The sequence below is a fragment of the Apus apus genome, chromosome W (assembly GCF_020740795.1).
Source record: "Apus apus isolate bApuApu2 chromosome W, bApuApu2.pri.cur, whole genome shotgun sequence".
Taxonomy (NCBI): Eukaryota; Metazoa; Chordata; class Aves; order Apodiformes; family Apodidae; genus Apus; species Apus apus.
This window is the reverse complement of record NC_067311.1, coordinates 1,706,921-1,729,613: the sequence shown is the minus strand read 5'-3', so window position 1 is coordinate 1,729,613 and position 22,693 is coordinate 1,706,921. Positions and strand designations below refer to the sequence as shown.

Genomic DNA, 22,693 nt, shown 5'->3' with positions numbered 1-22,693 from the left:
ATTATACAGATTAATTCCCTGAATTAATTATAATATTTTAATAATTTCCTGAAGTAATTAACATAAAGCCACACCCATTCCTGCATGCACAGTGCCTCTCAGTGGTTGTGGGCAGGGGTCTCTTGGAGGAAGGCTCGTCATCTCCTTCGCTATGCTGGGTCATGTTGTTCCTCGTTCTGGCAGGTTGGCTGATGTACCCAGCTGAATCCTGCTTCTTGGGCTCTCAGGAGAGACACATCCTAGTTCAACATAATACCTCTAAGAAACATTAACAGATTCTACTATTCAGCATCATATAGGTTTGGAAAACTTAACCCTTAAGTCTCTAATTCATGAATGCCTTCCTTTCAATGGTGCTTGTAACATCCTTTAATTTGGGAAGGAGAGGGGAGCTCTATATTTCACATTTCTTAGTACAACAGGGTGTAGCTCTGCTGATGGGTCAAGAAGTTTAGTTTGTCATGTTTTCTTTAATTTGATTTTTCACACTTAAGAAACCTGGTTTATTTTACTTTATCTCCCTTTTTAGATATGGATTCAAAATCATGCTCTAAACCTTAAGGAGATGTAAGGCTGACACTTAGTGTGATTAACCCAAATTTGTCAAAATAGACCTATTTCTTTTCATTTTGCACTTTACCAATTACAGGAAGAACATCTCTCTTTGCTTTTGGATGTCTTAATAGCTAGCTTGACTGAAAATACTTACCCAAGTAAAATAAGATTTGGTCTTAAATCTGCATCCCCTAGTGTATTTGGATGTCAGTGGCAAGGGGGGCAGGCTGCAGGGGTGCAGCCTCTGTGAGAAGAGGTCAGGGACTGCCTTGTGCTGGATGTAGCTGGCTTGGCAATGGACCCACATCAGGCCAAAGCTGAGCCTCTGTGAAAACATATTCAGAAAACACTGGACAGAGAGAGGAGGAGGGAACAAAAAGAGTGAGAAACAAAGGCAACACCAAGGTCAGAGAAAGGAGGAGGTGCTTCATGGTACTGGGGCAGATATTCCTTGCAGCCTGCGTAGGATCCATGCCAGAGTAGGTGGATGTTCCTAAAGAAACTGCTGCCTGTGGAGAACCCACAACAGAGCAAAGTGTGAGAAGGAATAAAGAGCAGAGAGAAACCATTGTATACTGACTGTAATCCTCCCCATCCCCCCAGTGCATTTTAGGCAGAGTGAAGGAGTCTGGAGTGAAGAAGCCTTACGAGGAAAGGCCAAGAGACCTGGGGCTTTTCAGTCTAGAGAGGAGAAGACTGAAGGGGGATCTAATTAATGTCATATTACATAATTACATAAGGGCTGGGCATCAAAAAGGCAAGGACAAGCTCTTTTCACTTGTGCCCTGTGATAGGACGAGGGGCAATGGACTCAGACTTGAGCGTAGGAAGTTCCACCTTAATATGAGGAAGAACTTCTTTACTGTGAGGGTTACAGAGCACTGGAACAGGCTCCCGAGACAGGTTGTGGAGTGTCACCGTTTGGCTCAGGTTTGACAACAATGCTCTCAATCCCCTCCCCCTCCTACCCAGGTAGGGAAGGAGAGAGAAAAAGAGACTTTGCTGGATTGAAAACTAAACTACGCAGCTTTATTTAAAGAAAATATATACAACTATATACAAATGTCTTCAGGAATGTGCAAAAGCCTCTCACCTCCCCCAACCACCAGCAACTCCCACAGCACTCTCCTTAGCTGCAAACAGTCCCAAAAAGTCCTGGACTGCTGCCAGAGAGAGCATAGAGTTATGAGGGTTGGGAGAGCTCGAGCCTAGCGATTGACGATGATGGATGGATGGAGTCCTCCCCGGATGCTGGCCATGGACGGAAGAGAAGGGAAGAAGAAGCAGGAAGGAAGTTGTCTTCTGTGATCTCTGACCTTCCTCTGAGCTTACGTAGATATATGGAATGGAATATCTTTGGCCAATTTTGCTGTCTGTCTAATTCAGCCTCCTACAGGGGGGTCATAGAACTCTCTGTAGTGTCTGAGCCGGCAGAGTAAAGATGCGACCTTGAAGACCCAGCAGTTAGAAAAACGTTCCACCGTTATCAGTCTTAGTTGGAACACTCTGCTACTAGTCAAAAGAAAGCTTACTGAAGGAAAAAAAAATAAGTAAAAGGAAAATTGGCTTCATCCTGGCTCAAACCAGGACATGGACTAGAGACTTTCAAGACCTGTCTGGATGCCTTTCTGAGTGATCTGCCCTAGTTGTGTGTGTTTTTTTGATCCTGTTCCGGCAGAGGGTTTGGACTTGATGATCTTTGGGGGTCCCTTCCAACCCCTAATAGTCTGTGATTCTGTGGTTCTGTGAAGTTGAGCATGGGAAAGTGGGGGAGGAAAGGTGTTGGTTTAATGTTTGTATTTTTGTTTCCCACTACCCGACCTAGTAACTACATTTTCATTTTAGTTGGCAATAAATTAAGTTAATTTTACTGAAGTCAAGTCTGTTTTGTCTGTGACAGTAATTAGTAAGCAATCTCCCTGTTTTTATCTTGAACCACACGTTTTCTTGTTGCTGTTCTTCCTACTTTCTTCCTATTCTGCTGAGGGGGGGAGTGAGCAAGCAGCTGGGTGGGAGTTTGGCAGTTAGTCAAGGCTAACTCACCACACTTGGTCAGTGTTAATAATGTACTAGGACTCTTCCATGCTGAAACCTTTACATGTAAAATAGTGTAGATTTCAATTATTTCTCCAGTAATTTTTATCATCTAAGTTTAGTACTCATTCGAAATATATGCATATGTATTCAAGAGCCTGAAGCTATCTACATAAGCATATTTTAAAGGTGAATTAAGGTTACTCATTTATTCCAAAACTACTTTTACCTCATCAGTACATCTGAGTTGCTATGTAATGTGTGGGTGACTTTTTTTTTTTTTTTTACAGGTACCAAAGATGATGACTAGAAAGATTAAGCTTTGGGACATTAATGCTCATATAACCTGTCATTTATGCAACGGATACCTGATTGATGCCACTACTGTAACAGAATGCTTACATACTTGTAAGTAGGAATATAATGCTGAAAATGTTTTTTTACTTGACGTGCTAGATGTTTTGACAGTTTTAGTTGAAGTTTAAAGTTTTACTGTGTATCAGCCAGAATAATGCAAGCTTTGCTATGCACTTATAATTTTTCAGCAAAAATATATTGTTTTGTGAGACAAATAGGGAGAACAAGCTTGAAACCATATATAGTAAATGGTAATGTATGTGTTCAGTAATGTAGCTTTTCTGCTGAGTATTAGAAGAAAAGTGGCATGCTTCAGAGATTATGTTTCAGATTTGCCAGAGATAACTTTTTCCACTACATTTGATTTCTAGATGCTGTTAAACAGTTTTCATGTATTTGCTTTTCTTTTTTTTCTACCCATTCTGTTTTTAGCTCATTCTTGAGTCCCTTCTCAGTGTGCTTCAAATCTCAAGTTCCTTGGTGTTCTGTTTGGAGCAAAGCATTTAGAACCCTAATCTACGTTTTTGTTTTCTGTAATAGTGCTGTTAGCTATTAAAATTGGTCTTGCTAGAGGATCACTTTTCATTGTTCTAAAATTTATTTATTTATTTGCAACCTTGAAACATGCAATGCAAGCAGGTATGTTCAGTTCACATAGGCCATGCCATTTCTCAGGAATGCCTTTTTAGAGGAAACCTATGGGGTGTCTTGTGGAATGTCCCTTATTATAAATTTATGTTTTCAAAATGTTTTATTGCTTTTGGTTTCATCTTTAGACTTATGGTATTAATTCTGAGGGGAGACATAGCCTCATATTATGGACGGAAGGGTAGGGAGCAGCTCTTTAAAGAACAGCTATAGGGAAAGTGAGTTTTCCCACTTTGTTTCTTCATTTATACCTTTTTAGTTTGTGACAAACTGAGCTGACCTGTGCTTAGTTTAGGAGAGGTTGGTATTTCCTTATTCAAAACTGGAGTGAGAAATTAGTGATTTTAGATGGGTTTGGTTCTTCTGTTTACTTGGTTCAAACAGGTTATGGCCTCACTCTTGTAACTGGATCTGTTAGTATGTGCCACTGGAGCAGACTGTAATGCAAGATGTGGGCTTAGTGGGCAAAACTACTAGGATTGGTCCAATAATGACCTCTACCAGCAACAGTAATTTCTTCTTAATATGTAAATACAATATATAAGCAAACCAAATGTAATTACTTTTTTTGCTTTAACTGGTGTTTATTCAAACATACCATCATAGCTGAGAGGTAGATGGCACTACAACTGTAGTTCTTTTGCCTTATACCATTGTGACAGAGGCACCCAAAACCACATAGTAGCTAACTACCAATGAATATTTATTCCAATCAACACTATTCAGCCCTCTGATAAATAAAAAATAATACCACAGATTTGGATGTTGGTTGGGAATATTAATACACTACACCACAACTACTTAATTCCTAAGCTTTTTTTACTAATCTTAACATAGACAATCTTAACATGGATAATAATAATAATCATCATCATCATCCCACATGTGCACACTCACCCAGACAAAAGGGAAAGCCTCCCCCTCAGGTACCCGGAATCACTTGTCCAATAGGGATCAGGCTCACTCAAAGATATATCTAGGAGAAATATATCACTCACCAAAGATGAGGTCACTCAACCTTCGAGAAGTTTCCTTAGGTGGCATCCCAACCTAAGGGAGGAGGCTTCCTGGCAGACCCGCTGCTCCAAGGGAAAACCCAACCAACTTCCTGGCGGGAAACTGTTTTTATAGACTAAGTCAGATCTGACCTGTGGTCATTCATTCGTTCATCTACTTGGGTCAAGATACCCCATTGGCTGGGGACCCTGTTCATTGTCAGAGGGTCCCACCCAGGCAATCCCCAAATTGCCCGCTAAAACCAGGTGCCAAATTGCCTGCCAAAACCAGGGGTTCTTTTGCCAGCTCCAGAGAGCTTAACAGATAATAGAACAGTCCCCAGCACCGGCAGCAGGGCAGGGGGGCACAAGTGCGCTGCCAAAATCATAAGGGTTGCTGTAAGGCTGCCTAAGATTAAATTAATCACTATCAAAGGAAAATATGTTTAACCTTTTTTGTTACTTATTTATTTATTATTATTGAGCTTTTTTAATTTCTGAAGTTTGAGCTGGAGTTTGTTTAGAACTTCAGGTCAGAAAAACACTCAGTACTGTAATGTATTATTATTAGTGAAAAAAACAGTAGTACTGGTTAGAATGAGGGAATTATTTTTCTTTGAATCAAATATATAATGGTTGTGTGTAGACCTGGAAACAGTTTCAAAAGATTGCTGCTCTGTTGTAAAAATTTTAACAGTTTTTACCTGTATACTGAAGGCCTTTCCTCATTTAATTTTCAGATTGAAGTTTAATTGTAGTGTATTTTGTGAAAGTGAAAAATTAAATTGCATATGAATAAAATGATTCAAAGCATCTGACTTGAGGAAAAATAAATTACTCTTTTGCCAAAGGTTTATTATCATAACACATTTTTCTTCTACACACATCAATGATAAATAGCAAATGGGATAGGTATCTTAATGGCATGTAGTGTTGTCACGGTTTGACTCAGGATTGGCAACTAAACCAATGACAACAACGCTCTTGATCCCCTCCCCCTCCTACCCATGTAGGGAAGGAGAGAGAGAATTGAGGAGAGAGACTCTCTGGATTGAAAACTAAACTAGACAACTTTAATTAAACACTAATGACAAAAGAAAATATGTGCATTTATATACAAGTATGTGCAGGAATGTGCAAAACCCTATTGCCTCCCCCCACCCCCAGCAACTCCCACGGCACTCTCCTGAGCTGTGAACAGTCCCGAAATGTCCCAGACCACTGCTGGAGAGAGCAGCAGAGCAGACAGAAGCTGAGGATAGAGTTATGAGGGTCAGGAATGCACGAGCCTAGGGATCAATGGTGATGGACAGATGGAGTCCTTCCTGTATGCCGGCCGTGGACAGAAGAGAAGGGAAGAAGAAGCAGGAAGGAAGTTGACTTCCATGATCTCTGACCTTATACTGAGCTTACATAGATATATGGAATGGAATACTTTGGTCAGTTTTGCTGTCCATCTATTCCACTCCTCCCTACAGGAGGGCTTTCGATACGACTCTTCTGCTCCGGTAGCATCTGAGCTGCAGATTCAACAAGTAGAGCAGTGACCTTCAAGTCCCGACAGTAACATAAACATTCCAGTGTTTTCAGTCCACTAGCTGGAAAACTTGCTGCTAACTTACTGATGGAAAAAAAAAATCAGTAAAAGGAAAATTGGCTTCATCCTTGCTCAAACCAGGACAAGTGTCTGTAACATCCTTTGTGAAAGCTGAAAAGTACAAGTAAATATGCTACTGACCTATTTGAAATGCTGTTCTATAATTTTGGAAATGAGTCTATGTTTGAAATTTAAGCATGTTTTTTTAGGAAAACTCCAACTGTTATGCCAAAAATGGCTTCTTTACCCAGTGTGCAAAGTCCAATCCACACACAGAGACAAGATATCAAGTTTATTACAATCCTGCACAGGATTGGGTGCTAGCAGGCTCATGCCAAGAAACTAGCACACCTTAGTGACAAGCCAGAGAATATTTATACACTAGAGATCAGGATAAAATTACAATGTATTGAAAAAAAAAGGGGATTTTTTTGGCTTAGAGGTACAATTCAGTGTAAAATTACTCAGTTACTGGTTTATCTCTGTTCTACTGACTTGATGCCCTCTTAAGCAATGCCTTCCTTGGGGGAATTCCTCCTCTTCTTGTTCCTGTGATATCCTGTTAATGATGCTGAGGTAGGGGGAGTTCCTGTTGTTATCTGTATGGTTAACAATGCATCAGTCCAGCATTTATCACCCTATAGCACAGTCAGTCTGATTCCCATTTAACACAACTAGGTATAATTTTCTTAGCTACAACATTATGGTAATTTACTCCAGGCTGAACAACCCCAACTCTCTCAGCCTTTCTTCATAGGAGAGTTGTTCCAACCCTCTGATCATCTTCCTGGCTCACCTCTCACCCCACTCTAACAGGTTGATGTCTTTGTTGTACTGGAGACAGTGGCTGGACACAGTACTCCAGGTGGGGTCTCATGAGAGCAGAGTAGAAGGGAAGAACCACCTCTCTCAACCTGCTGGCCATGCTTCTTCTGATACAGCCCAGGATATACGGTTGGCATTCTGGGCTGCACATGTGCATTACTGGCTCATGTCCAATTTTTTGTCTACCAGTACCCCCAAGTCCTTCTCTGCAGGGCTGCTCTCAATCCATTTAGCCCCCAGTCTATACCAATACTGGGAATTGCCCTGACTCATGTGTAGGACCTTGCACTTGGCCTTGTTGAATCTTATACAATTGGCCTTGGCCCATCGATCCAGCCCATCCAGGTCCCTCTGTAGAGCCTTTCTACTCTCAGGAATATCAACAGTCTCTCCCAACTTGGTGTCATCTGCAAACTTAGTGAGGGTGCACTCAATCCCCTCATCGAAATAATTGATAAAGATATTAAATAAGACTGGCCCCGACACTGAGCCCTGGGGAACACCACTTCTGACCGGCTGCCAGCTGGATTTAACTCCATTCACCACAACTCTCTGGGCCCGGCCATGCAGACAGTTTTTTACCTAGTGAAGCATACACCTGTCTATGCCATATGTAGCCAGTTTCTCCAGGAGAATGCTGTGGGAAACAGTGTCAAAAGCTTTACTAAAGTCCAGGTAGACAACATTCACAGTCCTTCCCTCATCCACTAAGCAAGTCACCTTGTTATAGAAGATTAGGTTCATTAAGCAGGACCCGCCTTTCATGAACCCATGCTGATTTGGCCTGATCACCTTGTTGTCCTGCACGTGCTGCATAATGGCGCACATCCATCAAACCTGTACCTCTCCAATTTTAAGACAAGAATGTTGTGAGGTAACATATCAAAGGCCTTGCAGAAGTCCAAGTAGACATCCATAACTCTTCCCTTGTCCATTGATGAAGTCCCTCCATCATAGAAGGCCACTAGATTAGTCAGATATGATTTGCCCTTGGTGAAGTCACATTGGCTGTCTCAAACCATATGGAAGGCTGGGAGGTAATTAAAAATGTCTTCCAGGAGGATCTATTCCATGATCTTACTGGGCATGGAAGTGAGGCTGACAGGTTGGTAATTCCCAGGTTCCTTTTTCCAGGCACCAGGGACTTCATCTGACTGCCACGACTTTTCACATATGGCAAGTGGCTTGGCAACTGCATCAGCAATTCCCTCAGGACCCTGGGGTGCATCTTGTCAGGTCCCATGGACTTGAGTATGTTCAGCTTCCTCAGGTGGTCTCAAACCTGAATTTCTTCTACCACAGGAGGGATTTCTTTTCCTCAGTCCCTGTCTTGAGGTTTAGGGGTTTGAGACATGTGGGAAGAGAGATTACAATTGAAAACTGAGGAGAAAAAAAAGTTGAGTACCTTAGCCTTCTCCATGTCAGTTGTCACTACTTCTCATGTCTTATTTATCAGGGGTGGTGTCATGACCTGGGTAGGGCAACCCAGGAAGATTCAGATTGGACCCCCTTGTTTTCTAAACTCCTTCTCAGAGTGGAGACTAGGTGCGGCTGGATCCAACCTTAGTCTCAGACCTGGCCCTTCCAGGGAGAGTGACTAAAATATCACAGCCCGAGGAAATGCTTGACCCTCCAATATCCCTTGATCGGATTAAGATGAAATGACACTCAAGGTCTGTATTTGAATATTAGGCTTAATTAAAACTATGGAAGGAATCCTGGTACTTCAATTATTATCTCAGGCTATGTGATCATAAAGGCTGACATTTAGATCACAAGAGTACAATACATATATGTTCAAGCTGCACAACCTGAGGAAAAATCGTGGTTAGGCCTTGTGTTACTTAATGATGTTAGGAAGGGAGAGAGAGAGAGAAAATGGGAGAAGAAAAGTTAGATATATAACAGAAAATCACCAGTATTGGATCCAGCATTGGGCCAGCCAACGGGGGAGAGTTGGTGTCAGTGAGGCTCCCAAAGCCCACCATTGCAGCCCCCTGTTTTATAGGCCTACTTTCCTTGTTTTGCAAGGATGACTGTGATCAAGTTGTAAGACTGAGCAGCTGGAGCAGACCTCTGCATCAGGGGAGGTTCAGACTGGACATTAGGAGGCATTTGTTTACTGAGAGGGTGGTCAAACACTGGAACAGGCTTCCTGGAGAGGTGGTCGATGCCCCATGCCTGTCAGTGTTTAAGAGGCTTTTAGACAATGCCCTTAATAACACGCTTTAACATTTGGTTAGCCCTGAATTGGTCAGGTAGTTGGACTAGATGATCGTCATAGGTCTCTTGCAACCGAAATAGTCTATTCTTTTCTGAAAAAAATGTTGAGCACCTCAGCCTTCTCCACATCAGTTGCCACCAGTTCTCCTGTCTTACTTATCAGGAAGGGGGTGCATTTTCTTTACGCTTTCTTTCCTGCCCAATGTACCTGTAGAAGCCCTTTTTATTACTCTCTGCATCCCTTGCCAAATTCAGCTCCGTCTTTGCCTTATCTTTGTCCCATCCCTATGCACCCAGGCAGCATCCCTATATTCTTCCCAGGATACCTGTCCCTGATTCCACTGCCTATGGATTTCCTTCTTACACTTTAGTTTGACCAGGAGGTCCTTACTCACCCATGCTGCTGTCCTGCCTTCCTTGCCTGATTTCTTACACATGGGAATCAATAGTTATTGCACGATCACTGCAGCCCAGGCTGCCACCAATCTTGACCTCTCTAATTAGTTCATCTGTGTTGGTGAGCAAGAGGTCCAGTAACCCTCCTCTAATGGTCAGGCTGTCTACTCATGTGGGCTGTCCTTGACACACCAAGAGTATCCTGGACCGCTTACAGCTTGCCATGCTGCTTTTCCAGCAGATGTCAGGGTGATTGAAGTCCCCCAGCAGGATCGGGGCCTGCGATTGTGATGCTTCCCATGGCTGAAGTAAGAACGCTTCTTCCACAGGCTCCCCTTGGTTGGGCGGTCTGTAGTAAACGCTAACCACGAGGTTTCCTTTGTTGGCTTGGCCCCTAAGTTTTACCCATAAGCTCTCAACCTGTTCATTGCTGTTTTTCAAAGACAGCTCTGTGCAGTCAATCCATTCTTTTACATAGAGGTCATAGAATCATAGGGGTTGGAAGGGGCCTTTGACAATCATCAAGTCCAACCCCCCTGCTGCAGCAGGAACACCTAGGGCAGAAACGCATCCAGACAGGTCTTGAAAGTGTCCAGAGAAGGAGATTCCACAACCTCTCTGGGCAGCCTGTCCCAGGGCTCCGTCACCCTCACAGTGAAGAAGTTTTTCCTCATGTTGAGGTGGAACTTCCTGTGTTGTAGCTTGGTGCCGTTTCCCCTCATCCTATCACAGGGCAGCACTGAAAAGAGACTTGCCCATTCTTGACATCCACCCTTCAGATATTTATAGACATTAATAAGGTCCCCTCTTAGTCTTCTCTTCTCTAGACTAAACAGCCCACCAGCACTATGAGGGCTGCTATGGGGAAAGTTAACTCCATCTCAGCAAGACCCAATTCCTTCTGCAAGTAAAAATTCCTCTCCTGATTAGGTGTGTACCGTGCCGAGAATGGCTTTTTCTCTTCAAGCATCACACTGTCCACCCAGTAATATTCTGACTGTCTAAATAACTTTGATTTTCAGCAGTGTCAAAAAAATGTGGGGGGACAATCTTTGCAGCCTGCAATTCCCAATGCTTGGGAAAGGTTGCTTTTGCCTGTATATGAGGGATTTTTTTGCAGGTATAGTTTTCCACTGTGCTTTGTTCTTTCTCACAGCAGGGCAGGAATCTCAAGTGTGTTCAATAGGGTGCCTATGAGTCTGTCACAGGCCTATGTTATCTAAATGCAGATGTTCTACTTGCAAGCACACAAGACTAAACAACGATTAGTAGTATGATATATGTATTTTTCAATACCCCAGCTGCAGGTCACTTAGTCACTTGAGTGTGTTTACAATTATCCTCACCGATATTCTGTTGTATTCCCACAGTGGCTGTCTTGGTCACAGTGACCATGAAGTAGTTGAGTTTCAAATTGTTGGCGATAGGAGAAAAACTGACCCTCCTTCCTTGCCTGTCCCTTCTGAACAGTTTATAGCCATTGATTGCAGCACTCCAGTCATGTGATTCGTCCCACCACATTTCACTGACAGCTTTTTAGCTGCACAGTGGCTTCCAACTCTTGCTCAATACCCATGCTGCATGCATTATAGAGGCACTTCAGCTGGGCTATCAACCCTGTCACCTTTTAGAAGAACATGTCCTAATCCTTTGAGGCTTTTCGTAGGTGTTTCCCTGTTGGTTCCTAACACATCAACAGCCCCTGGCTCTTGTCTGGTGCTCAGAACTCCATTCTCTCCCCTGCTAAGTATAGTTTAAAGCCCTCCCTATGAGTCTGGCCAGCTTGTCGGTGAAGACCGTCTTGCCCTACTTGGTCAGGTGAATCCCATGAGCTACCAACCAACTCAGCTTCTCAAAGGTAGTTCCATAAAGCCAAAACCTTGCATATGGCACTAGCCATGCAGCCAGTCATTCAATTGTTCAATTTGTCTCCTCCTTCCTGAACCCCTTACTGTCTGAGAAAACAGAGGAGAACACCATAGCTACTCCAGATCCTTTTATCATTGCTCTGAGTTACATATAGCCTCTTTTGATGGTTCTAAGTTGCCTTGTTGCAGTATCATTGGACCTTATGTGGAATAGCAGGAGCAGATGATAATATGTAGGGTTTACCAAGCTCAGCAGCCTCTTGGTGACATTGCAAATGTGAGCTCCTGGTAGGCAACAAACTCCTCTAGGGAAATTGTCTGGAGGGCAAATGGGTGCTTTGGTGCCTCACAGTAAGGAGTCTCCATTTACTAATACTTTATGTGCTTTTCTGGTAACACTGGTTCTAACGCAGGTGGATGGTTGGATCAAGTTTTTGCATGGTTGGCTTTTCCTGGATCTTGTCTGTTACTCATCTGCTCTTTGTTCTCCAACCCCAGAGCGCCGTCTCTGTTATGCAGGGACACTTTAGGGGAAGGTTCTTCCTTTTGCCCTGAGCAGGGGCAAGGGTACAGTCTCCTTCATCTTGTGAGTTATTTGTGTCAGTCAACTTGAGGTTGAATTCAGGCTTACTTTTCCTTTGCACAGCCTTAAGGCCGGGCTTTCACTCAGCCTGGGGAAGCACACTTTTCTTTTGAAAAATGTCATCCTTCTAATTCCCCAGAGATCTCAAATTTCTAGGTAGGCTTGCACAGCTATCATTTAGTTGGGACTATCAGGGCTGCAGCCTAAGCCTAAGCCTGCAGGTGAGTGGAACAGGAAGCAACCCAACAACTGGCAAGTGTGCACTGTTCTCCATGTGAACTGAGGACACCACTCCCAACAGATGCCACACTCTTGGTCGTTAGTGCTCCCTAGGGGCTGTTTTTATGTGGCTTCTGGGATTTGAACTGGCCATGGGGATTGCCAGCACCACCCAACTCTCGCAAGACCTCTTGCATGCGAGCTGATCCCTCCACAGACACAGCCCAAGGGTGTCAGAAACCCATTCATACCCCCGACGACCTTACAAGTTTATTCAAACTATGTGTCTGTCTTGTTTTATTTCTTTTTAATGTTCTTGTTATTAGTCTGTAGAAGCTGCTTGGTGAAGTATTTGGAGGAAAACAACACCTGTCCAACTTGTCGGATTGTTATACACCAGAGTCATCCATTACAGTATATTGGGTAAGTGCAGTATGAAAGGAAAAGCACAACTAGTTACTCTCTGGCCTGTACAAACCTCTCAAATACAGCACAATTTTTCTCTAAATTTTTCGTTATGTGCTTATCAATATTTTAAATATATATAAAGAAGCCTGATTAGAAGATAGAAGATTTATATAAAAGAGGTAAGTTATTGAATTCTGCTGTGAATTTGTAATTCTCTTGAAGCAAATCCTTTTCTCTTGAATTGAACAAACACAATAAACTTTATTGCTTAATTCCTGAGTGAAGTTTAATGAGATTTAGTCACTTCCTGGTTTGTATGCCTGGATCACAGAGGTTGCATATATGGATCATCTACATGAATTACATTTATATTAAATCTTCAGAATGACTGGCAGTTGGACAGTGGTTTCAGTGACTGAGAGGGTGTGTTAAAAGACTTTGCAAATACACAGTATTTATATACCCAGCTCCCTCAGCTACTCCTCATAGGACTTATGCTCTGGGCTTCACAAGCCTTGTTGCCCTTTTTTGGACATGCTCCAGCACTTCTATGTCCTTCTTATAGTGAGGAGCCCAGAACTGAACACAATATTCAAGGTGTGGCCTCACCAGTGCCGAATACAGGAGTATGATCACCTCCCTATTCCTGCTGGCCACAGTGTTCCTAATACAACCCAGGATGCCATTAGCCTTCTTAGCCACCTGCACAACCTGCTGGCTCATATCTAGTTGACTGTCAATCAATACCCCCAGGTCCTTTTCCAACCTGCTGCTTTCCAACCACACATCACCAAATCCATGGCTAACCATGGGGTTATTATGACCCAAGTGCAGGACCCAGCACTTGGCCTTGTTGAACCCCATACAATTAACCTTGTCCCACTGATCTAACCTGTCTAGGTCCCACTGTAGAGCTTCCCTACCCTCCAGCAGATCAACACACCCACTTAGCTTGGTGTCGTCTGCAAACTTACTGAGGGCGCATTCAATCCCTTCATCCAGATCATTAATAAAGATATTAAAGAGAATCCATACAAAGTTGGTAGCAGAAAAGCTAGAGTAGTGGCTTCAACATCTTGAATGGTGAAACAGTCTCTGAAAGATTTGTGGCTATTTATTTCCATTCCTGTACTTGTCTCCCTAACTGTGTGTGGGAAACGGTTCTTCTTCTTCCCCACATGTGTGACCTAAAATGAATGGGCTGTTGTATCATAATTTCCTTCTTTTTGAGTGTATTTTCTGTTTATTTATATATTAACTTTCTTTCTAATCAGTTTCCTCTCATTTTAAAAATTTCAAAGATATCAGTCAAATGTTTATACCACCTGACTTGGCCAGATCTGCTCTAGAGATTTGTACCATAGCAACTTTCATTGATAGAAATGTATTGAGACAGTGTGTTCACAATAGCCGCTGTATGTTGTGCAGACTCGTTTACATCCATGCAAAGTTTCTTTCTGTTTGTGGCACTGCTTCAAATGTGCATGTCTCTGTTCTAGTGCAGCTTTTGAAGAAGTGACTATAGAAAATGAATTTGATCCTTTCTCCACCTTCAAAAATAATTGTGCATATCCTATAAAAACTTCCTGAATTGCTCAAAACTGAGTCCCCTTCAGGAGTCAGAAATAAGATAGGTTTTTCTTATACCTTCTGAGAATGATGTAGTGACTGTACTAGAGTGTATTTTGAAATATGATCAAACAGTAATGACAAATTCATCCCAGCAGGGAAGAAGAAACAAATGGCACTTAAGACAACATGGTTGCCCTCTGTAAAGCTACAGGAGTACATCTGTGTATTGGTTCAGAAGCCTGTTTTCAATGCTAAGAGAGGCCTGAGAGCATAACCTCAACTTGATTAGTTAGAAGTGGATTTGTAAGTTGTTTGTGGACACTGAATGCACAGTATTATGTCTCTTTAAAAACTGATCCCCTTCTTCAGTCTAGGTTCTTTGCTCTACTGCTTTGAAAGCTGAAGATGTCCTCCTAGAGAAGTATTTTACTGAGCTAGTTTCAAAATACTGCCCCTTAAAGATCAAAAGAGATAACCTTTGTCCAACTTGCTTTTGGAAGTCTGTGGTTTCTTCAATAGAGAATTAATAGGGAGGAACTTTGTATTATGTCTTAGTTACAAGAATCTGTGATCTAATTCATCCCCATCCATCTGGGGAATAGGTAAAACACATGTTTAATCATTAAGAATGCTGTTAAATTCTCACCTTTGCTCTCATGATGGTAGCTAAAATCATTCATTTAGATTGAAATGTTTTTGGAGATGTTCCTGCAATATGTAAATGACACAAAAATCCTAACCTGAGAGTCAAAGATGGAGTTTGGTATTGTAAACTCTTGTGGGGTTAATGGCCTGGTAGCAGCTGAGGCTGACATTTTAGCTTGCATTGGATTTTATTTATGGTTTGGAAGTCAGGGTAATGTTCGGACAACAACTTGTTTAGAGTAATCTGGGAAATGGCAGCTTGTAGTTAAACTTTGGTTGATAATATCAAAGTTTAGAATCTTAACCAGTCCTGCTTCCCCACCATTTCCTTCCTTATGTGCTGGATTAGTCTGTCTTTTTTTTGTTCCACCCTTTTTAGCTAGATGGGATTCTGAGCTACATGATGTTGCTCTTGGATAAAATGCTGGATTATAAGAGCAGACACAAATTTTCTTTCCTTTGTTCTCTTCTTTGTTTCTTCTCTTTTTTCCTTATAGGCTTTTTTCCTCATGTTTGTTTTTTTTTTTTATTCCAAGTCCAGTATGGATAACTAAACAACCTAGCAACATGAGAGATTAATTAAAAGGAATAAGAAAGTCTAGTGTTTAGAAACAGAAAATAAAAAAATGCTTTTGTCAAAATGGTCAAGGAATTTTGAGTTATGTTACTGATACACATGCAGGTATATGGCATTTCTCACAGGATGCCTTCCTTTGTATCATAAAGACCATCCTTCCTAGCATCCTTCCTAGCATTTCTGTTAAACTTTTGCCAGTTTAACTTTTGTCAGTTCTTGTTTTAGTCTGAGTCTTATCTGCATTCCTTTGTTACTATTATCTCATGTTTGATATTTCAGTTATACAAAAATATTTTTTCTTACAAGACTTCAGAGATTTGTAGAGTTGATTTAATTCTGAACCTCTTTAAGAGAAATGCTTTTAATCAAGATGGTTAATTTAAACCTTGAATTTTTCTTTTTTTCCCCTGCTAGTCATGATAGAACAATGCAAGATATTGTTTACAAACTTGTGCCAGGCCTCCAAGAAGGTAAGTTTTCTGGTATTTTTACTGAATGTTAGTTTTACATAATTCCTTGACATTTATGAAAGGAGGAAATGTGGAAAATGTTCAAGGGGGGATGAAAAATACCATCTTCACTTGTTCTGGTTCTAGCACTACTTTTCCTCGATATTTCAGTGCTTTTTAAATTTTAGACTAGCAGTGTTACTGAAAAACTTCAGAAATTAAAATGGTGGTGTTATTTCAGGGAAAAGTAACATTATGTAAACCTAAATAGCACTACAACTTTTTCATCTTGACATTCATTCTATAATTTGCATACATTCTTTAATAAACTGTGTACATATTAATGTATTTTTTTAAAAAAACTTTACACAGTTCTCAGAGGTAGAATACTGATGTAGCATAACTTTTAGCTTTAGTGAACTTTTCTTCTAAGATGTACATAAATTCTTTGCTAGCAGGTACCTTTTCATTTGTATTCTTACAATCTACTTTGATAACGAATCAGTTGAACTAAAGGTATGCTTTTTAGTAATTATTCAGCATTATTTTTCAGTGATGTGTTTCTACTTTAAGTAGAATATTTCAATCCCACTAAGCTGTCAAGTGAGGACATTATTTGATATTTATAAGCAAGTTTAGGTAAAGAGTTTATTTTAAAATTGTTTCTAGGATATTAAAAATCAGAAATACAGATAAAAATTCAAAACCAATACTTTGACAGAAATACTGAAGGGGAAAACCACAAAATATCATATAGTATTTCAAATTTCTTTTATTTGTAATAACAGAATGGTGTAATAATAGCTCTGCAAATGACTTGGTAGTATTCTGCCTCTCGAGAATAAGATCTGGATTGTTATTTGGAACTCAGTTGGTGCTTAGGACCATGGTTTAAGCACTGGACTTGGTGGAGTTAGGTTAAAGGTTGGTAGAGTTAGGTTATGGTTGGACACGTGTTTTCCAACCAGAACGATTCTGTGATTCTGTGATATCAGGCTGGCAGCCAGTCACCAGTGGGGTTTCTCAGGGTTCAATTTTAGGGCTAGTGCTCCTTAATGTTTTCATAAATTATCTGGGCGCAGGAGTCGAATGTATATTAAGTAAGTTTGCTGTTGATACTAAACTAGGAGGAGCTGTGGACTCCCTCAAGGGTAAAGAGGTCTTACAGAGAGATCTGGATAGATGAGAGCAGGCCAATCACCAACTGTATGAAATGTAAGAGCGAATGCTGGATTCTCCAACTGGGATGGGATAAACCTGCTTATACATACAAATTGGGGGATGAGAGGCTGGAGAGCGTCCACATAGAAAGAGATCTGGGAGTTTGGGTGATGGCAAGTTGAATATGAGTCAACAGTGTGCCCCGGCAGCCAAAAGGGCCAACCATGTCCTGAGGGGCATCAAGCACAGAATCGCTAGCCAATCAAGGGAGGTGGTTGTCCCACTCTGCACTGCACTGGTGCAGCCCCACCTCAAGTACTGTGTGCAGTTTTGGGTGCCTTGATATAAGGACATCAAACTATTAAAGTGTGTCCAGAAAAGGGTGACAAAGATGGTGAAAGGTCTGGAGGGCAAGACTTATGAGGAGCAGCTGAGGTCACTTGGTTTCTTCAGTTTGGAGAAGTCTGAGGGGTAATCTCATCACAGTCTACAACTTCCTCAAGGGGGCAGTGGAGGGGAAGATTCTGATCTCTCTGGTGACCAGCGACAGGACAGGAGGAAATGGAATGAGGCTGCATCAGAAGTTCAGATTGGACATCAGGAAAAGGTTCTTCACTGAGAGGGTGGTCAGTCACTGGAACAGGCTCCCCAGGGAAGTGGTCATGGCACCAAGCCTGTCAGAGTTCAAGAAGCATCTGGACAATGCTCTTAGTCATACGGTTTAGTTTTAGATAGTCCTATGAGGAACAGGGAGTTGGACTCGATGATCCTTATGGGTCCCTTCCAACTTGAGATATTCTATGATTCTATAATTATGGCAGCAAGAGTAGAGAAGTAGCAAAAAAGTGCTAATACTCCTTTCTGCCTGACAAGCTTCTTTTACAGAACAGAGGAAGGTTTTGGAACACCTTGATAAACATTGTGCTAGAACATTATTACGTAACTAATATTTAAAATTTTAAACAGCGGAAATGAAAAAGCAGAGGGAATTCTATCACAAACTGGGTATGGAAGTACCAGGGGACATCAAAGGGGAGACATGCTCTGCAAAGCAACATTTAGATTCACATCGGAATGGTAAATGGTCTTGTTTATTCTGTCTTGGGGTGGGGGGTGCAGACTGCCATTAATATAATTGTTATATAATGTTGTACAAGGCTTGTTTGTGCTTATATATTGGACTATATACAAGAACTCACCACTTTAAACTTACCATCGAAGTGAAGTATTGTTTTGCATCATACTTGTTTATAGAAGGTGTTCTTTTAGCTGACTGTAATGTGTTTCCGGTGAAGATCTTCAGTAGTATCTGTAGGAATGCTATGATAAGAAAAGGTTACTTTTAATCCCAGTCCTGAATTGCATTAACTTTAGAAACTGCTGGTGTTAAGTGTAATTTTGTGATAAAAATGGTATGGTGGTCATACTTTGTGTGTGTGTATTTATCCAAGGACAAAAGAATTCTCAAATTTGTGACTGTCAGGAGAGCATATCAGTTTTACAGAATAGTGAATAAGCCCTGATAAATTTGCAGCAAGGTGTCTTGAACTGATTTTTTGGGAACTTTTGGATTAGTGCCCACATCTCTGCTACCAAGAACAAAGCTGCTTTCTAACTTTTTTCCTGGTTAGAAGAGAAGCTGATCATGTTCTGACAAGTCTAATTACTTAAGAAAAACAAACTCAAATAGAAAAAACACAGTTGCTCTTATAGTCTTGACTTTGTTTCAGGATTACCTGTCATCTGATATGTCTAATTTAATTATTGCCATGCTCTGCTTTTTTCTGAAAGGTGAAACTAAACCAGATGAAAATTCAAAGAAAGAATCTTCTGAAGAAAAACAGGAAGAAGATAATGACTATCATCGAAGTGATGAACAGGTGGGCTTACTTCTGATATAGAGCATTTCTAAGTTTTATTTTGTATTTCTAATTTATCTGTAAATTATTATTTTTCCTTGATAAACTTTTTTTTCTCCTCTGGCAGAGACAAGATACAGTGTTCTCCCATGCCTTTGTGTAAACTTGATCTTCATCTTTTTTTATTTAGGTAACTTGAGAAATTTGGTTTTGAGAATTTCATTAAGGTTTGATAGTTATAAATATTTCCGAGTTTCCTGAGTATTGGCTAAACTATGTGTTGGCTTTCATCACAATTACATTTCAAGTCATTTGGGCCCTTTATCCGAGAGTCTACTCCCATTCCACCCTGGTGCATCAGGACTGAATATGTTTCAATAATTAGAATGAAAAGTCTTTTTTAACTTAGTATTTGGTGTCAATTTTTAAAAACAAAACCTATTTGAGTATGAAACTTGCTATTGGAATACACAAGTCGCTACCTTCATGTTTCCCTGCTTTGTCCAAAGTAAATTAAATTTGGATTGATTTCCCATTTAATAATAGTGCAATAGTAGTATTCAGATGGATTGTGCTTTGTATCAGATCATTTAAGTGCACAGAATAAAACTTATCCTAAAGAGCTTAGACTAAATAAAGAAAATAGATGATTGAGAAAAGAAGAGGGAATTGAAGCACAGAGATCAAAAGGCCATTGTCACAGTTTGGCTCAGGATCGGCAACAATGCTCTCCATCCCCTCCCCCTTCCACCCAGGTAGGGAAGGAGAGAGAGAATAACAGAGAGACTTTACTGGATTGAAAACTAAACTACACAGCTTTAATAAAACACTAATGATAAAAGAAAATATGTAAAATTATATACAAATGTGTTCAGGAATGTGCAAACCCCTATTGCCTCCCCCCACACCCAGCAACCCCCACAGCACTCTCCTTAGCTGTGAACAGTCTGAAAAGTGCCAGACCGCTGCCGGAGAGAGCGGCAGAGCAGACAGGAGCTTAGGGTAGAGTTATGAGGGTCAGGAGATGCACAGTCTAGGGGTCAACAGTGATGGATGGACAGAGAAGGGAAGAAGAAGCAGGAAGGAAGTTGTCTTCTGTGATCTCTGACCTTCCTCTGAGCTTACGTAGATATATGAAATGGAATGTCTCTGGCCAATTTTGCTGTCTGTCTAATTCAGCCTCCTACAGGAGGGTCATAGATCTCCCCGTAGTGCCTGAGCCGGCAGAGCAAAGACATGACCTTGGAATCCCAGCAGTTAGTATACATTCCAGCGTTTGTTATCAGTCCAAGCTGGAACACTTTACTACTAGGTAAAAGAAAGCTTACTGAAGGAAAAAAGTCAGTAAAAGGGAAAATGGTTTCATCCTGGCTCAAACCAGGACACCATTTTTTCCCATATAATCTTTTGAACTTCAAAAATGTTACTACCTTTTCTGTATCTGTAAATTTTAAAGTTAAAATATTATTTTAAAACATGCCTTAAATATTGAACTATGTTATTAGATTCAGAGGTTAGATTAGAAACAGTCATTAAAAAGCAATAATCATTTTGTCAGGGAGGGGCAAGGGCAGGCTGCTGCTCCATAGGGAAAGGCAAGCCAGGAGCCAAGAGTGACAACAGGACAGGCAGGGCACTGACCTCACCAACAAGGGGTGCAGTCCCACAATACCTGAATAAGGAGAGCATAGCAGCTCTGGTGACAGTGACCAGATTCAGCCACAGTCCAGTGATCACCAGGTAAATCTTTAGTGGTGAGGCAGGTCCAAGGTTAAGCCAGAAAGTTAAGTTGGCAAGTTGAAGCCAGGTCCAGAGAAGATAGTAACCAAGGTCATACACAGTGATCACCAAGCCAAGTCCATAGTGATGAGACAAGTCTAAGGTCAAGCCAGGAAGTCTAATCTGTGGGTCAGGGTCTAGGCCAGGCGTGGACATGGCTGCAACATAGCTCATGCAGGGGGACCAACCAAGGGAGGGAGCTTCAGCTTCAAGGCTGGAGTGCCTTGAAGACAACTTCTTAAGTGAGGAAATAGATGGCCCTATCCAAGGGGATGTGACACATGGACCTGATGGTCACCAATGCAGGCGAGCTCATCAGGGATGTCAAGATTGGAGGCAGCCTGGGCTGCAGTGACCACGCACTGGTGGGCTTCACAGTCCTAAGGGATACGAGTCAGATGAGGAGAGTAGTCGGGACCCTGAATTTTAGGAAAACAAACTTCCAGCTCTTCAAGGAGTTAGCCAGTAGGACCCCCTGGGAAACAGTCCTCAGAGACAAGGGAGCAAAACAGAGCTGGCAGATCTTTAAGGATGCTTTCCATAGAGCACAAGAGCTCTTAATCCCCAGGTGCAAGAAATCAAGTAAGGAAGGGAAGACACCAGCATGGCTGGGTCGAGACCTGCTGGCCAAGCTAAAAGGCAAGAAGGAACTGCACAAGCAGTTCAAGCAGGGACTGATATCTTGGGAAGAGTACAGGGACACTGCCCGGTCATGCAGGTATGGGGTCAGGAAGGCCAAGGCATGGCTGGAGCTGAACTTGGCAAGGGATGCGAAGAATGACAAAAAGGGATTCTACAGGTATATAAATCAGAAAAGGAAGGTTAAAGAAAGCGTACCCCCCCCCGCCCCGATGACCAAGGATGGCAAACTAGTAACAACAGATGAGGAGAAGGCTGAGGTTCTCAATGACTTTTTTGCCTCAGTCTTCACTGGCAACCTCTCTCCTCACACCTCCTGAGTTGAAGGACCTCAAGATGGGGACCAGGGGGAGGAAGTCCCTCCCACTGTAAGTGAAGACAAGGTTCATGACCATCTGAGGAACCTGAACATACACAAGTCCATGGGACCTGTTGAGATGCATCCCAGAGTCCTGAGGGAATTGGCTGATGTAGTTGCTAAGCCACTCGCCATGATATTTGAAAAGTCATGGCAGTCAGGTGAAGTCCCTGGTGACTAGAAGAAAGGAAACGTTGCATCTTTTTTAAAAAGGGTAGAACAGAGGACCCTAGGAACTAATGACCTGTCAGCCTCACCTCTGTCAGGCCTGGGAAAATCATGGAACAGATCCTCCTAGAAGCTCTGACAAGGCACATGGAGGACAGGGAGGGGATTCCAGATAGCCAGCATGGCTTTACTAAGGGCAAGTTCTGCCTGACCAAACTTGTGGCTTTCTACAATGGAGTGACTGCATCAGTGGACAAGGGAAAAGCAGTGGATGTCATCTACCTGGACTTCTGCAAGGCCTTTGACACGGTCCCCCACAACATCCTTCTCTCTAAGTTGGAGAGATATGGGTTTTGATGGGTGGACTGTTCAGTGGATAAGGAATTGGCTGGATGGTCGCATCCAGAGTGTAGTGGTTGATGGCTTGATGTCCAGATGGAAAACAGTGACAAGTGGTGTCCCTCAGGGGTCCGTACTGGAGCCAACAACATAGACAGTGGGATCGAGGGCACCCTCAGCAAGTTTGCAGATGACACCAAGCTGACTGGTGCAGTCGACACACCAGAGGAACAGGATGCTATCCAGAAGGACCTGGACAAGTGGGCCTGTGTGAACCTCATGAGGTTCAACAAGGCCAAGTGCAAGGTCCTGCACCTGGGTAGGAGCAATCCTCGCTATCAGGACAGGCTGGGGGATGATGTGATAGAGAGCAGCCCTGCAGCAAAGGACTTGAGGGTACTGGTGGATGAAAAGTTGGACATGAGCAAACAATGTGCAC

The 22,693-nt window shown here is 42.0% G+C and overlaps 1 protein-coding gene across 7 annotated transcripts in view; it reads left to right on the top strand.

Moving 5' to 3' along the window:
• LOC127395201 (polycomb group RING finger protein 3-like) overlaps window positions 1–22,693 on the top strand; it is a 122,788-nt gene that overhangs the window by 78,723 nt on the left and 21,372 nt on the right. For 6 of the 7 annotated variants that reach the window (XM_051641786.1, XM_051641784.1, XM_051641788.1 and 3 more), the window contains 5 exons: window positions 2,880–2,997; window positions 12,627–12,723; window positions 15,917–15,972; window positions 18,079–18,189; window positions 18,904–18,992. In XM_051641786.1, coding sequence (XP_051497746.1) covers window positions 2,889–2,997; window positions 12,627–12,723; window positions 15,917–15,972; window positions 18,079–18,189; window positions 18,904–18,992 — 462 coding nt within the window. In that variant the 5' untranslated portion in view covers window positions 2,880–2,888. Of the gene's footprint in view, window positions 1–2,766; window positions 2,779–2,879; window positions 2,998–12,626; window positions 12,724–15,916; window positions 15,973–18,078; window positions 18,190–18,903; window positions 18,993–22,693 lie in introns of those variants that run through there. The other variant, XM_051641787.1, reaches the window with a different exon arrangement.